The sequence below is a fragment of the Oncorhynchus mykiss genome, chromosome 20 (genome assembly GCF_057628025.1).
Source record: "Oncorhynchus mykiss isolate SJ-2025 chromosome 20, ASM5762802v1, whole genome shotgun sequence".
In the NCBI taxonomy this organism is placed as follows: domain Eukaryota; kingdom Metazoa; phylum Chordata; class Actinopteri; order Salmoniformes; family Salmonidae; genus Oncorhynchus; species Oncorhynchus mykiss.
The window spans coordinates 42,753,546-42,771,841 of NC_143041.1; the positions used below are offsets into that span (position 1 = coordinate 42,753,546).

Below are 18,296 nucleotides of genomic sequence, written 5' to 3' on the forward strand. Positions count from 1 at the left end.
TGAATCTATTGATAGCACGCTGTTTAAAAACATTGCATTGCACACCATTCTCTCTCCACATAACTCACAGCTTTCCCTACACACACACACAGGTCTCTGCTGAGCCATGCATCAGATCCATCAACAGTGGATGCCATTAACTGCACAGGCAAGGGGGGGGGGGGGGGGGGGGTAAACACTGAAATATCTTTGCTTTCCTGCAGAGCTGCCTGCTTCATACATAAATTAACAGAGGTTGAGCACAGGCTAGGCACAGGGAGATAAAGACATAAATGTCCATCTTCTGATGCTAGCTGGTCAATAGCACAGTTGGAAAGAATGTGCTATGAATATGACAACAGAATGACAGAAACAACTACAAGTTTCCCACGTGTTTGTGGAAAGTAATTTTTTGTTGTACACGCCCAACCATATAGCCTAGAGTACCACTGAGAGCCAATGTTTGTCTTCATATCATGCATCCATACTTTAATACCTTATTGAGGAAAGTGGCTGCTGTCTCCTTCTTGGTGGCAGGGATCTTCTTCATCCCGTTCGGGGACTGAACCCTGATGATCTGCAAATAAGGAAAAACATTACATTCTCCACATCATATTGTTGTTTCCTTGAATTTAGATTGCTTTGCCAAACCAAATACATCCATTGGGGAAACCATATTGGTCATGACTCATTAGCTAATTTGATTAACCATGAGCTGGTTACAGGCAACCCACTGAAAACATGACACTGCTGTAGCTAGTTAGATTGTTCAGCTAGTCTCTTTCAGTGTGTGGACCATGACAGTGCATAAATATGGGTGGAGGGTCGTTGACACCATTGTCGTTCATCTTTATCATGACACACGGGGTCATAATTCACAAGCAATAACGTGGTTGTGATATTAATGATATTAAATTAACAGTAGCTAGTTTAGTTAGTTGGGAATTTTAAAATGACATGAGCAGCTTATATCATGCCATGGGCCGGCTAAAATACCAGTGACTGGTTTTCAGGTCATAAGCTAACTTAGTTGGATTGTTTTACCTCGAATGAGCAAAGATAACACTAGCTAAAGTTAGCTAGCCGATATTGTGGCTAACTAAGTTAATGTTTGCTAGTCATTTTTTCTGCCACAAGTTGAATACAAACTATGAACACTGACTAGCTTTTATTTCTCAAAATGTAGCTAACTGTTGCTTCTTTCTTGAAACAAAAAAAAAGTAGAGGCCAGGGTTATGTTGATAAAACCAGTTAGCTTGCTAACCACAGGTACAGTATGTAGCTAACTAGCTAGTTAACAAAGTCAACAATGTGCCCTTTCTCAAAGTGAACGTCCACGCATTTTTTTTTATCCAACAACGTTACAAAGATAACGTTATTAAGTTAATATACTACGACCTTGTTTATTAAATAAGATAGTTTTAACTAAAACAACAGTACATACGGGCACATTTTAATTCAAAACATTTCTGACCAGTTAAGCTTGCTAACAGTGAGTTAGCAGTTATCTAGGCCTTGTCATTCTAGTACTGAGGCTAGCAAGTGGCTAATTCTGCTGCCTCATCACTCCGACAATCAGACTACGGTAACGTTAGCTAGCGAAGTTAGCTACCTAGCCGGCTAACAATACACAATATTTTATCAATAACTACAATGTGTTGTCACACTTACCATATTTTCTGCCATTGATGTTCGGGTTTTGTGCTCCCGATGTATTTCGCTGTGTAACAAAATAGACCGATGTCAGAGATTAAAAATTGACTGACTGGACAAGAGTCAACAAAACTCCATCCCACAATTCAAACACCGGGCGTTACACGCTAACAAGTCCGTACCCTTAGTGTCCCTCCTCATCAATCGCCCGAGTGAAACAATCAATATAAAATAATTCCGCCACTTTATTTTTAGCAAGATTTCCAGGTTATTACGCCCTCGATAAAGTAACCACATTTAATGTAAATGAAGGGATAACAAAAATACCAGTCATTTGTTGGCTGTTGTTCAAATTGACAAGCCCTTTTTGTAGGAGCCATTTCGGCCTGCTTTACTGTGCTCATTAGAGAAAAGAGGAAGCGGCGAAGGGAAAGGGATGTCACTACTTACAAAAAGTCATAATTATGGCTAAACCCCGCCTATTTCTACAATGTATCTTTTTTTAAATCAGATTTTAAATCTAACACTGAACTTTAAAGTAATCACACTGCTAACATTATGTCAAATGAAATGTTATTGGTCATATGTTTAGCAGATGTTGCAAAATGCTTGTGTTTCTCGCTCCAACAGTGCAGTACTATCTAACAAGTAATATCTAACAATTTCACAACAATACACACAATACACACAAACTGAAAGTAAATGAATGGAGTTAAGAATATATAAATATTTGGACAAGCGATGCCAGAGCGGCATAGACAAAAAATACAGTAGAATCTAATATAATACAGTATATACAGTGGGGCAAAAAAGTATTTAGTCAGCCACCAATTGTGTTTGGAGGACAAAGAATGCTGAGTTGCATCCAAAGAATACCATACCTACTGTGAAGCATGGGGGTGGAAACATCATGCTTTGGGGCTGTTTTTCTGCAAAGGGACCAGGACGACTGATCCGTGTAAAGGAAAGAATGAATTGGGCCATGTATCGTGAGATTTTGAGTGAAAACCTCCTTCCATCAGCACGAAGTGGAAACGTGGCTGGGTCTTTCAGCATGACAATGATCCCAAACACACCGCCCGGGCAAAGAAGGAGTGGCTTCGTAAGACGCATTTCAAGGTCCTGGAGTGGCCTAGCCAGTCTCCAGATCTCCCCCCCATAGAAAATCTTTGGAGGAAGTTGAAAGTCCGTGTTGCCCAGCAACAGCCCCAAAACATCACTGCTCTAGAGGAGATCTGCATGGAGGAATGGGCCAAAATACCAGCAACAGTGTGTGAAAACCTTGTGAAGACTTACAGAAAACGTTTGACCTCTGTCATTGCAAACAAAGGGAATATAACAAAGTATTGAGATAAACTTTTGTTATTGACCAAATACTTATTTTCCACCATAATTTGCAAATAAATTCATTAAAAATCCTACAATGTGATTTTCTGGATTTTATTATTTTTTTTACAGGCCTCTCTCATCTTTTTAAGTGGGAGAACTTGCACAATTGGTGGCTGACTAAATACTTTTTTGCCCCACTGTACATGAGATGAGTAATGCAAAATATGTAAACATTAATAAAGTGACTAGCGTTCCATTATTAAAGTGGCCATTGATTCCAAGTCTATGTATATAGGGCAGCTGCCTCTAATGTGCTAGTGATGACTATTTAACAGTCTGATGGCCTTGAGATAGAAGCTGTTTTTCAGTCTCTCTGTCCCAGCTTTGATGCACCTGTACTGACCTCGCCTTCTGGATAATTTTTATTTTTTATTTTATTTAAAAGTCAGTTAAGAATAAATTCTTATTTACAATGACGGCCTACCCCGGCCAAACCCGGACAACGCTGGGCCAATAGTGTGCCGCCCTGTGGGACTCCCAATCACGTCCGGATGTGATGCAGCCTGGATTCGAACCAGGTACTGCAGTGACGCCTCTTGCACTAAGATGCAGTGCGATGATAGCGGGGTGAACAGACAGTGGCTCGGGTGGTTGTTGTCAGAAGAGGACTGGCCCACCCCTCATAGCCTGGTTCCTCTCTAGGTTTCTTCCTAGGTTCTGGCCTTTCTAGGGAGTTTTTCCTAGCCACCGTGCTTCTACACCTGCATTGCTTGCTGTTTGGGGTTTTAGGCTGGGTTTCTGTACACCACTTTGAGACATCAGCTGATGTAAGAAGGGCTTTATAAATACATTTGATTTGTCCTTGATTATCTTTTTGGCCTTTTTACCCACTACGAATGATTGATATTATGAGATGATGCAGAGATAATGAAGAGGAAAGATTGTCTTCTACATGAGTACACAACTACAGACTGCAGCACACAACTACAAACTGCAGTGAACATAATGAAAAGACGAGCATGCAGCATAAACACAATACACACAGGACACAACGCCAACATGCGGTGGACAAAGTATAAGACAGAGAACATGCAATCATATAATACCTACATCTATGAATGATATATGCTATTAAAATGGAACTGGCCATACGGGTACATTGATCTCTGGAAATATGATTCAATGAAATATACAATTGAAATTGATATGAAACTACAATGAACCAAAAGAAAACAAAATGATGGTAAGCGTGATAAGGAAAATAATGAGATGAATGAAATAGAGATCGCACGCCCAACTTTATAATATGTCAAAGAGACGTCAACATGAGCATGAAAAACCTACAAAAAAGAAGCACAACAACACGAGACATCACCAACTACTACTGCCCAATCACAGCATGGTAGATTATCAGGTGACAATCACATTTGGAATCGAGTTTGACATCCGAGGTTTGTGGGTAATCTGTGCAGTGGCTGTCAGTGCCATCTACATCCATTGTAGTAATGTTGCATTAATCTCCAATCCGTGTCAGTGGAGACTGGCGGGAGGAGCTATAGGATGATGGGCTCATTGTAAATGAATGGAACGGTATCAACCACATCAAACATATGGAAAGCACATGTTCGACTCGGTTTCATTTATTCCATTCCAGGCATGACAATGAGCCCGTCCTCCTACAGCTCATCCCACCAGCCTCCACTGTCCCATGTAAATCATGCTGCTTGGGGTAAAACTAAGGGCAGTAAAAGTCAAAATTCCCAATGACAAGGTGTTTTTTCCAAGCCATTAAACAAGCTTCTATCCCGGAGAATACTAAGTTAGAATATATAGTACCAGTCAAAAGTTTGGACACATCTACTCATTTATGGGTTTTTTGTTATTTTTTTAACTATTTTCTATATAATAATAGTGAAGACATCAAAACTATGAAATAGCACATTTGGAATCATGAAATAATCCCAAACGTTTTTAAACAAATCAAAATGTATTTTATATTTCAGATTCTTCAAAATAACAACCCTTTGCCTTGATGACAGCTTTGCACTCTTGTTATTTAATAGTTTTGATGTCTTCACTATTATTCTACGATGTAGAAAATAGTAAAAAAAATTAAGAAAAACCCTGGAATGAGTAGGTGTGTCCAAAATTTTCACTGGTACTGTACATGATATATAATACAGATAGTCATAAATCATTTATTATAAAAAAATATATATATAAAATCAGTATAAGAGAAGGAGAAGTGAAGAGTATGCCAGTGATAAACAGAATGGAATGTTATAATCCTGCTTCTGTTAAAGTTGTGTGTGTGTGTGTGTGTGTGTGTGTGTGTGTACCACTAATGGATAGGTGAGGGAGGGGAAAATGGGAGTGGGATGATGATGATGAGGATGATGTAGCTTCATCCACATTGTCCCAGGGACAGATTACAGATTACAGCTCAGCAATGACCAGCAGCTGTCTCATCTCTCTCTACAGGAGTCATGTTTTATAAGTGTTTATTCCACATAGAAGGGCAGGCATCTATGATGACAGCAGAGGTGCCGAGGCACATGAAATGAGAACCCACCCATTTCACGAGTATGTCACTTGTTTGTTTCCTCAAGGTTGAGGCTGCTTTGCTTTCGTAAGTGTTGTTTGTTGTGTTCCGTGTAAAGGAGAGGATAGAAGAAGAGAAGCGCGTGGAGATGGTGGAGAGGAGAAGGGCAAAATGGCTGCCGGTTGCTGCAATAGACAGCGATACCAGAACAGAGTCCTAATCATGAGCAGACATTTTGTATGATGTGAACGTTGGCTGCAGAAACAAAACAAGAAAGCAGTGAAAGATGGATACACTCTTAGAAAAAAATGGTTCCAAAATGATTCTTCGGCCTTCCTCATAGAATAAACTTTTTTGGTTCCAGGTAGAATCCTTTTTGGTTCCAGGCAGAAATATAACCCTTTTGGGTTCCATGTAGAATACTCTATGGAAAGGGTTCTACATGAAACCCAAAAGGGTTCTACCTGGAACTAAAAGGGTTTTTACCTAGTAGCAAAAAAGGGGTCTACAAAGGGTTCTACAACGGAAACAGCAGTAGAACCCTTTTAGGTTCTAGATAAGAGTGTAGACAGTTGTTTTTCTGTAACGTTTTCTTTCTTTATTTATTCTTTGGTTTATGCTTGAAAAGTTCTAGTCAAACCCAGTGAGAGTGCTCGAGGCACATGCATGGCTTGAAGTAGACGGAGGTGGATGCAGAGGACTGTGGGATGGATGGTGAAGGTCTGGATGACTTAGATGATACCATATTTGGCCAGTTCACTAAGCTCCAGGTGGTTGAAGGCCTCCCAGGGGCAGATTACTGTGATGTCTGCAGAGGAAACACATGTTACGTTCAGTAAAAGTCAGTAGGCCAAGCAAACTATACAATATGGCTTTCTACAGTTTTTTAGGGAAGGCGCAGGTCGAGTAGATGAACAGTAATAATGAACGTACCAGTGCCTAAGCCCTCCATTCCAGGGATGTCATCGCCAAAGCTGTAAAGGAGACAGAGATCATTTATTTATAATCAGACCTCATGAAAATGTCATTATGCACTTGTCGAATGCCTGTTTGAGACTAAGAATCCCAATGAAAGTGGCCCTTACCCCTGAATTCCCTTCTTGGGGGGCTTGCTCTTGAACTGGCGAGTCTGCCTCTGCTTGAATTTAGGGGGTCCCTTACGTGGTGTTGCAGGGCCTCCAGTGACACGGGTGGCAGACTTGATCTCCAACTTGGGGACCTCGAGATTCATGGTTATTAGTTAGCTGGTTGATGTGTGCAGCTGCTTATGTGTTCAATCCCTCTCTGAAGTCCTCTTCTGGGGAAATGGGGAAACAGAGAGAAACAGATTGTATTACACCCGCACTTCATGATAGAACCCACATTGTCATAGCTTGGTGTTTTATCAATTCAGTATTGACTGTTTGGAGTATTGACTGGCTGCATCACCTCTTGGTATCTCAACTGTACGTCATCCGACCACGAGGTGCTACAGAGGGTAATGCGTACGGCCCAGTACATCACCGGGGCCGAGCTCCCTGACATCCAGGACCTCTATCCCAGGAGGTGTCAGAGGAAGGCCTTAAAAATGGTCAAAGACTCCAGCCACCCAAGTCACAGTCTGTTCTCTCTGCTACCGCACGGCAAACAGTACCGAAGCTCTAAGTCTGGGACCAAAAGGCTCCTGAACAGTTTCTACCTCCAAGCAATAAGAAGCTAAACAGTTAATTAAATGGCTACCTGAACGTTCTGCTTCTCACAAACCTACCTACATGTACAGAGTACTTCAATCAATCACCCCAACTACTTCATACCCCGGCACACTGACTCAGTACCGGTACTCCTTGTTTATAGCCTGTCTACTTATTGTTATTTTATTGTGTTACTATTGTATTTTGATCTATTTGTTAATTATTGTACTTTTTAATTGCATTGTTGGGAAAGGGCTCGTAAGTAGGCATTTCACCGTAACAATAAAATATAATTAAAAGACAAGTACCTGGCCCTTAACTTTGTCTGACATGTAGACCTCATCCTAATCCCCTTACTGATCGTATCGCCCTCGTCATGTAATGTCCGATGAATGTCTAGCTCGAATAACTATTCATCATGTAATCCCCAGTCCACGTAAATAAGCACCCCCCCCCCCCCCCACCACCACCACCACCACATCCTCCTTCCTCATTTCAAGCCAGTGGCCAGTCATCTACACTTGGGCTAATCTTATTAGTACAAGGACAACACAGAGAATATGCTGAGCAGGCAGAAAGGGTCTAAGAACCAATCCTATTATCTACCCCTCATACAATGGTGTTCCAAAAGCTAACAAGGCTCTAGAGTGTTTCTTACTGGGATCAACTGTACATTATGTTTAACTCAACAGGAGGTCACTTTCAATGCACAACGATGCATTGAGCAGCAGTTGAGAAAATGAAACATGAAAATCAGCAATATTTCCAGTCATTGACTGATGTACAGTACAAAATACAAGAATGTTCAGAAATGTGATCGTTTTGGGTCTGTCTAATTTAAACTGCTACGTGTATCAGGAACATTTCAAACACTAAACAGATCTCTAACTGAAACATTTATCCACACTACAAAGTCATAAAGCAGTTCTCTCTAAATCCATTCAAGAACCTCCCAATATCAATATAACTGCTCAAAACGATCTCCCTTCACACATTCCTTCTTCAACCACACACATTCCCTCTTCAAGTGCCAACTATTCAGGAAGTAGTCTATTTTCGTACTACTTGAAAAACTTCTATCCCCTCCTCTTTTTTCTACGAGGTTCAACAGTACAGTTACAAAATCCATCACGTCTCTGTCATCACGGGCTATGTGTCTGAATGGATGGTGGGTGTACTCACCTGCTGCTTGGGTGAAGGCTAGCCAGAAGAGTGGGCGTGGGCGCTGAGCGCAGCTCTCTCTAGCAGATGTGTGGGTCTCTATGCTAGGTTGGCTCTGAGGGCCAGGCTGGGCTGACCGGACTTCTTATATTCCTCATGGCCACCCTGCAGATTAGGAATGTCCCGCCTCCCATCACTGACCCCTTGTTATCGCAGCTCTGGTCTGAGGTGGGGTTCAGCGGGTGAGGGTCAGGGGGTGGGAGTCAGGGAGTGGGGGTCAGGGGGTGAGGGTCAGGGGGTGGGAGTCAGGGGGTGAGAGTCAGCGGGTGGGAGTCAGCGGGTGGGGGTCAGGGGGTGGGAGTCAGGGGGTGGGAGTCAGGGGGTGGGAGTCAGGGGGTGGGGGTCAGGGGGAGGAGTCAGGGGTGGGGTCAGGGGGACCCTTGTGAAGGGGAGGGGAGCAGAAGAGGGGGTGAAGGGAGATGGATGGAAGTTAATTAGAGCGCTAAGACAGCAATAACTTGAATGCATGTAGTGATGCTTGTATTCTAGCATGTTTTCCATACATGAAATCCAAGATGACACCTTCAATGGTCTTTTATCTACAGTCTTCAAAATCCTTCAAACTAAATGGAGACATAATACGGGATACAACATTGCATGGAGGTGTGGATTAATCAACTGGGTGAATGACGTCCTCGTGTCACCCAGAACCAAATGAGAAAACTGTCACGAGAGATTAGGAATTATGTAGCTAATAATACATTATTGACTTGAATGGTAATGAAGATTCTCCATATGTCCAGAACCTTCCAGTCCTATACCTACTGACCAGAACCTTCCAGTCCTATACCTACTGGCCAGAACCTTCCAGTCCTAGCCCTACTGACCAGAACCTTCCAGTCCTATCCCTACTGACCAGAACCTTCCAGTCCTATACCTACTGACCAGAACATTCCAGTCCTAGCCCTACTGACCAGAACCTTCCAGTCCTAGCCCTACTGACCAGAACCTTCCAGTCCTATACCTACTGACCAGAACCTTCCAGTCCTAGCCCTACTGACCAGAACCTTCCAGTCCTATCCCTACTGACCAGAACCTTCCAGTCCTATACCTACTGACCAGAACCTTCCAGTCCTAGCCCTACTGACCAGAACCTTCCAGTCCTAGCCCTACTGACCAGAATCTTCCAGTCCTAGCCCTACTGACCAGAACCATACAGTCCTAGCCCTACTGACCAGAACCTTCCAGTCCTATCCCTACTGACCAGAACCTTCCAGTCCTAGCCCTACTGACCAGAACCTTCCAGTCCTAGCCCTACTGACCAGAACCTTCCAGTCCTATACCTACTGACCAGAACCTTCCAGTCCTAGCCCTACTGTCCAGCCCTCCCACCTGTTACGTAACCCTCTCTCCATCCATCTGCTGGGCCAGGTTCTCTGGGCTGGCCTGGCCAAGGGGTGTCACCAAAGCCTCAATGCCCGTCCCTCAGGAGTATCTCAGATTGACTGATCTATTCCTCAACGCACCACATAGGCTAATCCTCTACGGTGAGTGTCTTCATGGTAGGCTACTCACCAGATGACTCACTTGTACCTCACTCTAAAGACACTCCACATGCTCTCAGATGGCTGCAGCCAGTCAAGTGAGCAACCCCCTCCCCTCCCTCACTCTGAAAAACAGAAAACAATTACTCTGACTGGAGTTGGGGATTATAGTGGCCGGCTTCTGTTCTCTAGTTAATTAATGACATTGGGTAAACCCACAGTGAGGCCAATACCGTCTCCTCTGCATCAATACCGTCTCCTCTGCATCAATACCGTCTCCTCTGCATCAAAACCGTCTCCTCTGCATCAATACCGTCTCCTCTGCATCAATACTGTCTCCTCTGAATCAAAACCGTCTCCTCTGCATCAATACCGTCTCCTCTGCATCAATACCGTCTCCTCTGCATCAAAACCGTCTCCTCTGCATCAATACCGTCTCCTCTGCATCAATACCGTCTCCTCTGCATCAAAACCGTCTCCTCTGCATCAATACCGTCTCCTCTGCATCAATACCGTCTCCTCTGTATCAATACCGTCTCCTCTGCATCAATACCGTCTCCTCTGCATCAATACCGTCTCCTCTGTATCAATACCGTCTCCTCTGCATCAATACCGTCTCCTCTGCATCAAAACCATCTCCTCTGCATCAATACCGTCTCCTCTGCATCAATACCGTCTCCTCTGCATCAATACCGTCTCCTCTGCATCAATACCGTCTCCTCTGCATCAAAACCTTGTCAGCGTGTGATATTCATCAGAGCCCAAAAATAGTAGGCCTATGGCATTGACTATTGTTCTTTCTGACCTGAGATATTTTGTTTAATGTTGTCCATGGCACATTCCATGTATTGTACTACAATCCTATTTTTGAAGCGAATATCATTACTGTAAAATAAATACAATAGACTAGATGAATATTACATCAGGTGGCTAAACATTATGTTTGCTAGACAAGGCATAGGTTAAGTGACATGTGACATGGAAAGGATACATGATTTCAAAGTGTATAGCATTCTAAACTCCCAGGTATCCTGCATTTTACTAGGATCCTGAATTGACTTCATTCATCTGAGCTGTAGTCAATCAGCAGTTGTCCAGCCGTGTAGAGTGCTGCCACGTTCACAACTGTAAAATCCGAAATCTCTGGTTTCCAACTTCAGTGTGATCAAGAAAACTGGAAACTAACAAAAACGAGCTCCGACTGGGAGAAATTGTTTTGAACAGTCATCCAAGTCGGAAACGCTGGCATCTTTCTAAAGCTTTTTCTGATAAAGGTTATTGTTTAATCTGGGTTATTTGGGGTGATTATACATTATAAGATATTCTTTAGGGTGATCAAGCCAGATGGCTATGATGTCATGGGAAACAATGAAATATTATGCTGGTTGTAATGTCCCTTACTGCTAGGTGCCCATGTTACAATGCTACATGTCATTATGTCCCTTACTGCTAGGTGCCCATGTTACAATGCTACATGTCATAATGTCCCTTACTGCTAGGTGCCCATGTCATAATGCTACATGTCACAATGCCCCTTACTGCTAAGTGCCCATGTCACAATGCTACATGTCATAATGCCCCTTACTGCTAGGTGCCCATGTCACAATGCTACATGTCACAATGCCCCTTACTGCTAAGTGCCCATGTCACAATGCTACATGTCATAATGCCCCTTTCTGCTAAGTGCCCATGTCACAATGCTACTTGTCATAATGCCCCTTACTGCTAAGTGCCCATGTCACAATGCTACATGTCACAATGACATGTGTCATAATACCCCTTACTGCCAAGTGCCCATGTCACAATGCTACATGTCCCCAATGCCCCTTACTGCTAAGTGCCCATGTCACAATGATACATGTCCCCAATGCCCCTTACTGCTAAGTGCCCATGTCACAATGCTACATGTCCCCAATGCCCCTTACTGCTAAGTGCCCATGTCACAATGCTACATGTCCCCAATGCCCCTTTCCTGTGCATTTATTCTCACATGGAAACAAAACTTAGATGTCAGAAGTGTCTAAAAGTATTTATCCAACAGATGATAACTCTCTACTATTGAACTAGACCACCCTATAGTGGTCAATATCATAGAGTTAAAATGGCCAAAGAAAATGAGAGTTCATTCAGTCATACAAGTACAAGATTTATTTCAAAACAAATGTTGCCCATGGTCAACCTACACTTACAATTTATATTTAAATAATAAATAAGAACAACTCATCCACCACCAACTGATATAAAATCAACCCATAAACCTAAAAATGTTTAAATCCAAACATAATTGTGCGTATTCTATTTCAAGTGTCAGGGAAATGTATTTTTCAGGTTCATTTGTCACAGCATAGCAGAAAGTAACACTGTCAGACGGCATAAATAAATTAAACATCAAAATGTATTGAGATTATGTGAACATTGAAATCATTAGGCCTACCTTATTGAATGCCTCAACAAAGTATGCTTGAATGGCACTAGGCTATATCTATGCATGAATTAAATGAGAAATTATACATGTATACACACTCATGCAAAAAAACTATAGACTAGGTTAGAATATGCAAGATTATGCGATGACAAAAACTAGTTGAAATGGCCATGACTAAGTGAAATGACAGTTTGATAGACACGTAGGATAAAATGCATACCAGTATTAAAATACGAGGGAGTGGTTTAAAGTGCATACAGTGTCAAAAGGCCCTCAATGTCCCCATTCCCTCTCTGCCACACAAAGACAATAAAGAGTCTACTTCTTCGTCATCATCCTGATCTCCATCTTCAGGAAGGCTTTCAGGTTCTCATCCGATACGTTCTCCTCAATAGCAGCCAGGGCACTCTCTTTCCCAAACCCTCCATCACGGTAGTAGGCTAGGAGCTGCTCTGCGTGTTCGATCCACACACAGTTATGGCAACCGCTCATACAACAGTGGGTGGGGGCGAGTGGAGGGCCAACGGCCTTGGCAGGAGGGGGGTCAGAGCTACAGTGGCCAGAGCTAGACTCAAGGCTACTGTCTGGGCTATTCAGAGTAGGAGGAGTTGGAGTGGGTGATCCAACTTCAGCTGTGACTCTACGGACAGTTCCTAGTCTGAGGTAAGGTTTTACCCACGGCAGTTGAAACTGTTGAGAGATCCGCCCTCCCAGGTACAGGACACACAGCTGGTAGAAATACAAGACATATTGCCTAATTTCAGCACCCTCATGTGGTAATGAAAGAGAAGGGGGAGAGAGAAACAGTATGGTGTGGTAGCTAGCTAGCTAGTTTAAAAAAATGTACTGTTAAGGAGTGTAGGCTTGGGGAATGAGAGCTAGTAGCTAGCTATCCCTTGATCATGTTCCTTTATATTACATATAAGAGTCATTGGATGAAGGCCTCTTCTGTATGGGGGAGTTTTATGAGCCCCGACTCAGTCTGAACATAAACATCCATCACGGTTTTGGAAGGAAAAGGAACGTATCTTTCATATCAGCAAGAAATAAATGTACAAAAAAAGTGAAATGTTAAATTGATTACAGACCTTTATGGGGTTAGTGTTGCCAGATGGCCATACCTCCATGTTACAGTGAGTTCACAGTCAACTGTCTTCTGTCTGTTTTCCATCTGTGCTAAACCTCAACATTTCTCTTTCACTAGTGACATTTCTGATCCCCAGCTACATGGGCACCCCTACAATTAACACATTCCACTATTTTCCCCAATACTACACATTCCTTTGTCTCATGCCTTTCTGCACATTTCTCACACCTTGGACCCTCCCTCCTACACACTGCTGTCAGATGCCCATAAACTTGACACCTATAACATCTTAATGTAATCGGCACATACGCTCGTACAGGATAACGTATATATCCTAAATTCACTTTGTCCGGCAAAAGACAACTTCACAACTCGCATGAAACGACGAGCATCACATAAACCGGGAATCTTTGGTCAACGTTTATATCTACTGCTACCCCAGTTAACACTCCTTTCATTTGTGCCCTTTTCTTGAGAACGAAACAATTCACTTTACTTATTTCGAGGGCATTCTTCCTCTGCCCAACAGAAGCAAACAATTATCACTAGACCACTTTTAGCCACCCTCCCTGATTCCACATGACCCAACTCTCTTTTTTCCACCCACAGTGAAACCACAAATGGATCGGCCAAAAGGCAATAGTCCACTTTTTCCATAAACTTCACTCCTACTGTCACAGACTCTTCTTTATCCTGATCCCCGGTGCATACTTCGGTCTCCGACACTAACCCCGTTAACGGTCTGTATCAATTTAAACAGTTATTTATTATTATCATTTCTCGCTGATATGAAAGATAAGGTCCTCATGGTTCCAACCCCGTACAGCGTTTTACTGTTAAGACCGCGCGTCGCGGCTCTCCATTAACAAACCCCCCCATACAGACGACGCCTCCGTCGAATAACTCATGTGTAATGGTACTGAGAGTCACGACCAAGGGACCGTGCGTCTGTGGATAACCAACCTTCTGTAAAGACAACGATGATCCCATGATATTTCCTCTCAAACGAAACATCTTTCTGATGTATACGTTGCTACATATCTGAATACATCATTTCCTACGTAGAGTACAATCCACAAATCTATTTCCCTCCAGCCAAGTGTTTCAGCTACTTGGCTAACTAGCTCGCATGCCTGCAGTGAAATTCCGCCATGTTGGAATGAACTATGACCGTCAGTGGCTGTCAGCAAGGTTGCTGATTGGCTGAAAGGAAACACAGTGCGGGCTGATGTTCATGACTGCATTGTCAACTTGTGTCCAGCAGATGTCGTTAAAGAATATCTATGAATTTGGCCTTCAAGTTAAAACATCCCTCAGTGTCTGATTTGTCAAGAAAAACGGAGCAAACGAATGTACATAATGGTCCATTTATAAACAACGGATATTTCAACAGATTTGTAATGAAGATGTTAGATAAAACAAATTAAAAAAATGATATGCCCTGCTGGCTGTAGGCTACATCAATACATATGTACTTCCAACAAAGAGAGACTCTTGCTTCATCATCACTACATCAAGCTGAGGATGGATGGAGGGTGTGAGTATTACCCGATGGACGTCTTGTTGCCAAGGACTACCTGCTTAGAGAGTTGAAGAGCTATGCAGCTGCTCTGTCAGGATTCTCTCATTAGGGCACGAGAAAAGAGTCTTAACACATGACATCATTTGATTCCACTTCTGAGTGTTAGAATAAAATAATTAGAACATCCTATTATGTGGGGAGCTCTATGGTTCAGCTTTGTTAAAAATGGTTTCAGTTCGAGTCATATATAATGCTTTATGTAGAGGGCTATCCCTTTGAGCAAAAGACGTTGAAAATGTGTATTTCTGAGTAAAATACATATGTTTCTGTCTCGTGCCCACTAGGATGTTGTTATTCGAGTATTACATTTTGTAACAGCACACCAACACTCTGTTCCAAAGTATGCCAACAAACTAATATCCTGATGCCAGCCCTTCACTGATTCACTTCCTTGCAATTACTCACACCTCCCAAAGAAAATGTTTTCCTTTGACTGCGTTACAATGGTTGGCAAACATATGCAGCACAATTGTACATCTTGTCCAAAGGTCTGTTGGCATTAGAGTACTAGCCTACCTCTGTGTGTGACCGTGAATCATGGAAGTCAATATTTACACCAACAGGATTCTCTCTCACTGTATAGCCAGTCTATAGACTACAATACGTTCAGGTATTTCTCCATACAGCCTAACCTACTACAGCATGTAGTAACAACCTGAATTATTAGTGTTTTAATTTCACCTTTATTTAACCAGGTAGGCTAGTAGAGAACACCTTTATTTAACCAGGTAGGCCAGTTGAGAACACCTTTATTTAACTAGGTAGGCTAGTTGAGAACACCTTTATTTAACCAGGTAGGCTAGTTGATAACAAGTTCTCATTTACAAATGCTACCTGGTCAAGATAAAGCAAAGCAGTGTGACACATACAACAATAGAGTTACACATGGAATAAACAAACATACAGTCAATAATACAGTAGAAAAAGTCTATATACAGCGTGTGCAAATGAGGTAGGATAAGAGAGGTAAGGCAATAAATAGGCCGTAGTGGCAAAATTATTACAATATAGCAATTAAACACTGGAATGGTAGATGTGCAGAAGATGAATGTGTAAGCAGAGATACTGGGATGCAAACGAGCAAGATAAATAAATAAATACAGTATGGGGATGAGGTAGTTGGATGGGCTATATACAGATGGGCTATGTACAGGTGCTGTGATCTGTGAGCTGCTCTGACAGCTGGTGCTTAAAGCTAGTGAGGGAGATGTGAGTCTCCAGCTTCAGTGATTGTTGCAGTTTGTTCCGCCGAGAGTTCTGTAGACCGGTATTACCTCTGTGTGACATGACTGAAGTAAATATTTTCAGGGTCTCTGCACAAAAGTGATATGTCTGTTATTTCTTCATAGTGTCTGTAGCCTTCTATGCTTGCTGAAATAATCTCAAGACTCTTCACTACTCATAGGTTGTATCCCAAATGTCATACTGTTTTCTTAATGGGCCCAGGTCAAGAGTATTGCATTATGTGACCTTGCCGCAGGAAGTAGGGGTCCTGAGGGTGCTGCAGCACCCCCTGAAAAATCATATTTAAAAAAATGCTTATATTCAATAAATGTAAAAATCTTGATTTTTTTTTTCTTTCACAAAAGTAGTGAACAGGGCCTTTACTAGTCCTGTATTAATGGCCATTGTGGACAAAGACATTTGTCCAGCCCCCTGTTGGAGAAAAAAAAACACACACACTCCCAAACTACTTCCCCCGGCTATGGGCAGGGGGAGTTTGTCATGATTTCGGGGCATGTTGTCACGTGAAACTTATTGAAGCCTCTGACCCTGCATATCCATTGCATGGGACTGAAGGCTCACATTTAACTGATGTTAAAACTCTCTCACTTTCTCTCACTCAAACACACACACACACACACACACACACACACACACACACCACCCAACTACTACCCGTGGCTATGCTGTGTGGGTAATAGGAGGCCATTTGGAATGAGGCCAAAAGGTCAGTCATTCTTTTTTAACTCCCTGAGAGGAGTTTGCTGACTTGCTAATCTTATATATTTTATTAAGAGCATTAGAGTGTTTGTTACTGGTTCAGATTTGGTCGCTAATAAATGGCTTCATTATGTTCATGTGTGATAATCTGTTTCTTTGATGTGTCTATTCCCTGTGAGAGTATTCTCTGTGAGAGTATTCCCTGTGAGAGTATTCTCTGTGAGAGTATTCTCTGTGAGAGTATTCCCTGTGAGAGTATTCTCTGTGAGAGTATTCAGTATTCTCTGTGAGAGTATTCTCTGTGAGAGTATTCCCTGTGAGAGTATTCTCTGTGAGAGTATTCTCTGTGAGAGTATTCCCTGTGAGAGTATTCTCTGTGAGAGTATTCTCTGTGAGAGTATTCCCTGTGAGAGTATTCTCTGTGAGAGTATTCCCTGTGAAAGTATTCTCTGTGAGAGTATTCTCTGTGAGAGTATTCTCTGTGAGAGTAGGCAGTCCTGTGGCCACAGCCCATGCTTTCTTACTCTACTTGACCACTTCGACGATGCATGACGAAGTATGTTAGTAGTGTTGTGTGTGTGTGTGTGTGTGTGTGTGGGGGGGGGATCCCTATGGGCCTTAATGTTTGCAAGCCACTTCCATGGAGACTCTGTCGCATGGAAACACTGAGATACCAGGTGACCTACAGGTGTCAGGTGTGTCACCTACAGGTGTGTCACCTACAGGTGTGTCACTTACACCTACAGGTGTGTCACCTACAGGTGTGTCACCTACAGGTGTGTCACCTACAGGTGTGTCACCTACCTGGGAAAGGTCTTGAAACATGTTGGAGCCACTCATCTAGGGAGAGGCTGTCTGTGATGCACATGTTCTCTATCCTGATTCATACCACAGGTTTAAAGATACTCAAATGTATAATGGGATGGTAACAGTGTCAATGTCAACACATGATGAAGTCACTTGTCAGACTGTGGGAGATAACAAGTGGACTGCGGACTGACCCGTTACTGTTATTGGTAGTAGTGTAGAACAGTCACAATGACTCTGGAATGTACGGACAGATATCTGTTGTCAGGTGGGGTCCGTCATTTAGGTTTATCAGTTCGAGGTGGCGCCTCACGTAGTTTTTTTTTAATCATGGGCTGGACAGTGAGGATAGGTTACTTATCATGGGCTGGTCAACCTGAATGGTAATGCTTCTGCGTTCCACAACTCTCCACCTGTTGCACAACAACAGAGATGGGGGTAGACATTTCCTTTGGATTGCTACATCTTCCACAATCTGTCAACTTTAGTAATGAAAGTATTTCTATTTGGATACAAAGGATCAGGTTCTGGGACAGAGTAACCCATGACATATCTGTGTTTAAAGAGCCATAA

At 42.6% G+C, this 18,296-nt stretch overlaps 3 protein-coding genes across 4 annotated transcripts in view; all 3 read right to left on the minus strand.

Moving 5' to 3' along the window:
* LOC110499543 (nuclear protein localization protein 4 homolog) overlaps positions 1-2,096 on the minus strand; it is a 34,262-nt gene extending 32,166 nt beyond the window's left edge. The window contains exons 1-2 of the mRNA XM_036956312.2: positions 1,651-2,096; positions 476-556 (exon numbers count right to left, since the gene is read on the minus strand). Of these exons, the coding sequence (XP_036812207.1) occupies positions 476-556; positions 1,651-1,665 (96 nt within the window). The 5' untranslated portion in view covers positions 1,666-2,096. The remainder of the gene's footprint in view (positions 1-475; positions 557-1,650) is intronic.
* Positions 2,097-6,078: 3,982 nt separating this feature from the next.
* Positions 6,079-8,773, minus strand: LOC110499454 (rod cGMP 3',5'-cyclic phosphodiesterase subunit gamma). Of its 2 annotated transcripts, none has more exons than XM_021576590.3 (4): positions 8,356-8,773; positions 6,589-6,800; positions 6,437-6,477; positions 6,079-6,311 (listed from the first exon to the last, which is right to left on the minus strand). In XM_021576590.3, exons 2-4 carry the CDS (start codon positions 6,732-6,734, stop codon positions 6,235-6,237), a joined length of 264 nt encoding a protein of 87 aa, XP_021432265.1. In that variant the 5' UTR covers positions 6,735-6,800; positions 8,356-8,773; the 3' UTR covers positions 6,079-6,234. The 2 variants fall into 2 exon arrangements, with proteins under 2 accessions (XP_021432265.1, XP_021432266.1); XM_021576591.3 differs by having other exon boundaries at positions 6,589-6,797; positions 8,356-8,557.
* A 3,230-nt stretch (positions 8,774-12,003) lies between these two features.
* LOC110499453 (oxidoreductase-like domain containing 1) lies at positions 12,004-14,549 on the minus strand. Its single transcript, XM_021576589.3, has 2 exons — positions 14,354-14,549; positions 12,004-13,032 (listed from the first exon to the last, which is right to left on the minus strand). Exons 1-2 carry the CDS (start codon positions 14,402-14,404, stop codon positions 12,622-12,624), a joined length of 462 nt encoding a protein of 153 aa, XP_021432264.3. The 5' UTR covers positions 14,405-14,549; the 3' UTR covers positions 12,004-12,621.
* Between the last annotated feature and the right edge of the window lie 3,747 nt (positions 14,550-18,296).